This window comes from Olea europaea, unplaced genomic scaffold (genome assembly GCF_002742605.1).
Source record: "Olea europaea var. sylvestris unplaced genomic scaffold, O_europaea_v1 scaffold2050, whole genome shotgun sequence".
Lineage (NCBI taxonomy): Eukaryota > Viridiplantae > Streptophyta > Magnoliopsida > Lamiales > Oleaceae > Olea > Olea europaea.
The window spans coordinates 58,847-65,346 of NW_019238410.1; the positions used below are offsets into that span (position 1 = coordinate 58,847).

At 32.2% G+C, this 6,500-nt stretch overlaps 1 protein-coding gene across 1 annotated transcript; it reads right to left on the reverse strand.

Annotated features, from left to right (window-relative positions):
* Positions 1-876: 876 nt before the first annotated feature.
* Positions 877-4,435, reverse strand: LOC111379883 (60S ribosomal protein L23a-like). Its single transcript, XM_023003324.1, has 4 exons — positions 4,310-4,435; positions 4,148-4,190; positions 1,502-1,868; positions 877-1,175 (listed from the first exon to the last, which is right to left on the reverse strand). Exons 2-4 carry the CDS (start codon positions 4,161-4,163, stop codon positions 1,091-1,093), a joined length of 468 nt encoding a protein of 155 aa, XP_022859092.1. The 5' UTR covers positions 4,164-4,190; positions 4,310-4,435; the 3' UTR covers positions 877-1,090.
* Positions 4,436-6,500: the final 2,065 nt, after the last annotated feature.

Sequence of the window (6,500 nt, forward strand, 5' to 3'; positions counted from 1 at the left end):
TGTCACTGTCCTGACCGTGCCATTGGCTCAGTAACCAAATTCACAACAATTACCAACGTACCATCTTGGTGCAATAAGCCTTCATCTATAAATCCCATCTGCTAATCAAACAACACAATACCAATCTACGACAAAATGTGTTATGGAAAGCGGCCAAATCTTCAGTTAATTGTCACGTGATCCTCTTGAGCTCCCATTCCAATTTTTAGGCACCACTGGTCCAAGTCGGGAAACAAAATTAACTTCATAAAGATGGAATCTCATAACCACGTGATGATTTAACATAGAGTAGGATAGTCTTTGTGACTGAGAACTTACTATGCAATTATAATGGAAAACTTACTATCTTCGGAACAATTTTAGTACAAGGGCGATCATATTTTCATTGTTGGCACATACGTTGAATTGACCTACTGTTCGATGAATCACTAGTTGAATTTTAATACAAGGGGCCGCTACTTATTTAACAAAACATGCAACTCAAACGAGTTCTACTTGAAGGAAATCAAAGAACAAAAAACTAAGCATCTCTCAATAACCTGGGAATCCACCATATTGCCAAACCACATAAAGGTGAAACATGCATTAAAAATTGGACTATATAGATCAATTTTTCATAAACCGACACAAATAAAATCTAACGAAAGCCCATTAAATCAAATCCAAGTTGAATGAAAAACAAGAAAACCACCTAAACAACCAAAAATTAATAATTAAAAATTAAAAAATTGATGCGCAGAAACAAAGTGAGATTTTTGCATCCAATAACGGAATGTGAAGAGTCGCATTTGATGACAATAATAATTTACTACATTTTTGTGAGGAAATGCTAAGAAGACCTTTCGAATATCCAGTCAACAATATGAACGCACAAGGTTGAAGACAAAGGCAGTTTTTTTACTTGTAACCCAAAACATTCATGCAATAGTATACTAAGAGGTTCCAAAAGTAGGTATCAGAGATTGAACTCTAGCCAATATCAAATATTAACCAGAATAAAAGCAAAACAGTACTAAAGATCACAACCAACAATGGTCTATCGCCGAGGATCTGTCTCATAACAAGCTAAAATGATAAATCAGTACAAGCTTTAGATGATTCCAATCTTGTTAGCTACATCCAGGGCATCATAATCTGGAGTTAACCGAACATAGGCTTTTTTGGTTCCATCAGGCCTGCATCCCAGAACAAACAGTATTCATCATCTCTGAAATCCTTTTAAGAATGCAAATATTTTCAGATAGCTTAAAGGAAAAAATCTTTAATAAATTTCATTTATTGAGTGCTCTTTACCCCCATAAACTAATGAATGAAGAGCACAACAGGAGTTCATATCTCCACAAAAACAAATTATCAATAACTTCTAGGCCAACAACTATTTAAAGCATCTTATCCTAGATCACAATGGGTTTAATAATGTGGAAGAAACAGTTGAACTATCAGGTCTGTCCCATGTGCATTGCAAACCCAAGGTCCACTCAAATGAGTTAACAATAATTACCTGATCAAAGTATTCACTTTCTTGGTCTGAATATCATACATCTTCTTTACTGCATCCTTGATCTTCTTCTTGTCAGCACGGATGTCAACAATGAAAACCAAGGTGTTATTATCCTCGATCTTCTTCATTGCAGACTCGGTGGTCAAAGGATATTTGAGAATTTGGTAGTGGTCCAATTTGTTCCTTGGAGGAGCACTGATGCGTGGGTACTTGGGGTTTCTGTCCTTCTTCAATGTCTTCGGCCTGTGGAACGTAACTTTCGTGATGATCTTCTTTGATTTCTTCTTGATTGTTGAAGAACCTGCTTTTACAGCCTTTGCAGTCTTCAAGGCCTGAGCCTTGGGATCAGCCTTTTTCGTACTATCCACTGTGTCCCAAAAGAAAATAGAATGATAAGACAGACATAACAAAACGCAATATCAAACAATCAAACAAGTAAGAATAATAGGTTTTTGTAGATATTAAGGCTCAAAAAGGTAAATGCAAGCGATAGTTCTGAGCAGGAGAACAGATCCAGTGCATATCCCAGGGTTAATATATCGTATCAAAATAAAAATTCACCTTCTAAATTGTATACTCCTCACTTTGGGTAAAACTCGAGTAATTCTACTTTGGCATCAATACTGGGAAATTATGTGAACAAATTATCCTCTTTCGTGGGAATTAATGTCAGATTTTTAGTAGATTTTGATAAAAGTTGATAAAATGTGAGGTTGAAAAGTTGTGTCCCATGAAATAAGTCGTTAAAATTAATTGTTGATTTTGACTTAGATTAAAATCTAAATTTTAATCTCTACCAAACATGGACTATAATTTAACACGCAAACAAAAGGCACTACGAAAAGAGCAAGTTAAATGAAGGATAAAACTCAATTAGGCAAACATAAAAAATTGCCATACTCAAATAACATGGATTGAACAGCTAACTTCAACTGAATTTTATTGTGTAGCTAGAAATAAAAATATTAGCGAACGTACAAAAAATAATATTAAACTTGGTGTAAAGATTGTCAAATGATGAAGAAGTCATACTACAAGTAATGACGATACTGAAGCCACTACGTAGGATCATGTTGCCGATGTTTTAAGGGTGATTGTTACAGATATCTAGGTACGATTAGTGCTACCGGAGAAACATTTGAAAAGAACGTGATGCATAGGATTAGAGCCATTTACATGAAATGGATAATGATATTGTGATAGCTTCTAAAATCCGCCACAAGGCATATTTACTAATTCGTAAGAGCAGAGTACAAATTACATAAATAATACAACGATTCTATGCACCTATGCATTCACATAATAATCAGACCAGCAATCCTCTTAAGTCTATTAAGATACTAAAGGCATCTCCAACCATAACACCATTGCACAATTTTGCACCATTTTTTGGTGCAAAGTTGCTCCAACCCAACACCAAACTTTGCACCATTTTGGTGCAAAATGGTGCAAAGTGTAAAATGTCTCTTTTGCTCTTATTTAACATTTCCCAAATAAATTTGTTGAGGGTATTTATGTCATTTGTGCTATATATTTTTTAATACAATAAATTATTATTAATATTAATATTAATATTAATATTAATATTATTTGTATTTAAAATAAATTTTAAATGTTAATAATTAATAAATTAATTAAAAAACGAAAACAATTTAAAATACATCAAACACGATTATTTATTAAAGTTAACATGAAATATATTAAATAACGACATACATACAACTCACATTACGCTTCGAAATGCATTAATCGATCATTTGTGGGATGAATATATGAATTCTGAGAATTAAATTGCAAAAATTTAGCGACTTCGTAATATCGTCTATCCAAATTTGAAATGTATTGTACTATTTTCTGATGACATGATTTCATATTTTCGTTGTTGTAATATTTTTATTAATTGTTCTGTGTTTTTTATATTTACTAATGAATTTAATCTTTTCCGTAATTTAACGTAATTATTTATTTAATTGTTTAAATAATATTTCAAATAAGTAAATTATAAAGAATAAAAAAAGGGAAGAAAATGGTTAAAAACTGTTCATTTGGTGTAATTTTTGGTGCAATGGATGAAGATGAATTTTAGTTTGGTGCAAGATTTGATGCAAAATTTGGTGCAGGGTTTGAGATGGCCTAATAGTTGGACATTGAAAAGAAAATGTTTATCAACTGAACGTAAGGGAAATTACTATATTAACAAAACTGCATAGCAATTCGAACACATAAACTAACAAGTAAAATAACACATCAAGAAGCTGAATTGTGTTTGAAGGAAAGGCATAGACCTAAAGAAGCCCCAACAAGATGGAGATGATCCTAGTAAAACAAGCTATAAGAGGGGGGCAACTTTACAAAGCCTTTCAAATTTTACATCCCCATGAAGAGTAAAAATCCAATAATTTTCCCACCTGTCTAATAATTCTTACAGCGGGAAAAACTACAAGAACTTAACCGCTTCTTTAATTAACAGAGAGCCCATATACACCAACATTCTTTCTAATATTGAAATCAATGGAAATATACTACTTAACCAAAAAAACTCAGCACGAGCATTTCAACTATCCCAATCAGATTTACCATTAAAAATAATTACCCAAATGAACACCAAGACATAACATAACATGTTAGTTTAAAACCCAAACGCACCTTTAGCAGGAGCCATTTGTGACGACTGTAACACAAACCCCACCTGTTACAACAAATTAAAAATACCCTTATCAGCTACAGATTCAAGCACGCATTCGTGCAAATATAAAAATAGCCACACAGATTCGGAATGGAATCGTATGTATGCATTCGTATTCGAACCTGAAGGACGATTAAGAGTGAGAATAGCTGCGGCTTCAGTGGGGTTTCAGGGATGATATATATGCACACTAAAAACTGCAAATGTGTTAAGGTGATTAGGTTAGACCTGTTTAGGCTAATTGGGCTTTAAATCTTAAATGGGCCTATGTGGGCTTATCTTAACTGACAAAAGCAAAGAAATTCCAATTTGAGATAGACTGGGCCATCATTCGGCCCACATTAAAATCTTGATTATGTTGGGCTGATTATTATACCGTTGGCCCACGTGGGGTGAAAAATTTGTGACAATCGGTGCCCCTTATGTTAGGAACAGAATTAAAAAGCTAGGAAAGATACTTGTGACAGACAGTTGATCAGAGGCAACTGAATTATAATTATTATCACGGGCAACGATCAAAATGGTACCGGTAAATAATTAATGTATCTAAGTTTCTGTTTGGTAGCAATTTTTTATCCTCAAAAAATCAATTTTTTTATCATTATTTTACTATTTCAATCGTCATTTTTTACTTCTTCATTCACAGATGGGATTTATTTTTCTCTCAACGGTCAAAAAATCAATTCTCATAATCACTACCGAGCAGGTCCTTAAATATATATATTTTTAAAATTCTACTATTTATTTCTGTAATATTGGGATAAATTTCATCCTCTTGTCACCAATTGTTCATCAATTTCAATTGATAACAAAATTTCAATTTAATAAACTTTCATACAGCCCCCACAGATTTCAACATAATCGTTGTGTCAATGTCAACTTATAAGTATGACACATGCAAAAAAGGTATTAAAAAAACAAGTCTTTCAATATTTTAATTTAAATACATTTCTATAAAAAAAAAGAAAAAGAAAAAAGGATCAATACACAATTACATTATTGAATTTGTTGTTAAAATATCAGTATTAGATCTGAAACTTCCGACAGATGAATGTGTTATACTAATTTTACTCTTTTCATAAAGTAGAATGACCAATTTCGGTGTGATAGCCAACTAAGAAAATTCCCCCAGTTTGGTCGAAGATAGTCGACAAAATGTAAGAAAACAATTAAATTTAAAAATAAATTGAACTTCAATGACCCAGTTAGGAATTCTTTGAAAGTTCAGTGATCGTGAATGAAATTAATCCTATAATGTGATTGTATAGTAAATATAGAACTACCTTTTTATAATAATTTGCAATCATACAAATAACTTGTCTTCCTTTTCCAATTCATAGAATAAAAAATTATATAAAATTTCTTATTTCGTATAATATTTCTATTTTTTTACATAATTCTCGAGAGCAAACAAATAACTCAAGACATTTAGATCTCGTCTAAATATGTAATAGTTATATTGATAACCCACTTCTACGAAAATGGATAGAAAGTCGCTCTTTTTATGCTCGTGCTTGCGTGTACACGCATGGATTTTCTCCTTAATCGACGATTAGGTAGGTATGGTGTGAACCAGCTTTAGTCAATAAGTGTGTGTTGAGAGTTGATAGACATTGATTGTATGGCCGTGTGAAGGCATCTACAAAGATGCCTATGGCCCTATCACTTGCTAATAAGAAGGTGAGAAGGGTGAAAAAGTATATAAGAACACAATACATGTTGGGGATTGAGACTAACTTTTTTTGCTTTAATCATGTTTGTTTAACTTTATAAGTTAATTTTTACACAAGGGACTATTTATTTTGATAATAAAGATAAAAGACACAATTTTTGGACTTGCCGCGGTAGGATTCATTATTATATCGTGTTAGACTTGTCAGTTGTCATTGACAACTCACTTGTGTATTACAATTAGTTCGTAATTTATAATATGAATGGTTTGTTCATAACTTGTGAACAATGTTGGGTATTTTTATTCTTAATGGTTGCATTGATTTCTACTTCACGAGGCAAATGACTTATTTTGACATTAAAAAGTGAGCCCATCAAGATTTTTGAAAAGTCAAAAGCTACTCGATTAAAAATTCTTTTTGGACTTTTTTGGATTTTTTTTTGTTTTTTTGAAGTGTTTGATTCGATTAAAAGAATTTTTAGAGAAAGCTGACCTAAGATATTTTTCTTAGGAAACTCTTGTGCACGAAGCAAAAGTAGAAGCGCGGTCAAAGAGTCTAGAGTAGATAAATATAATTGTAGCTTCAATCGATACAAATATAGGTAAAACTAAACATATAGAAAAGTACAAACATCGAAATT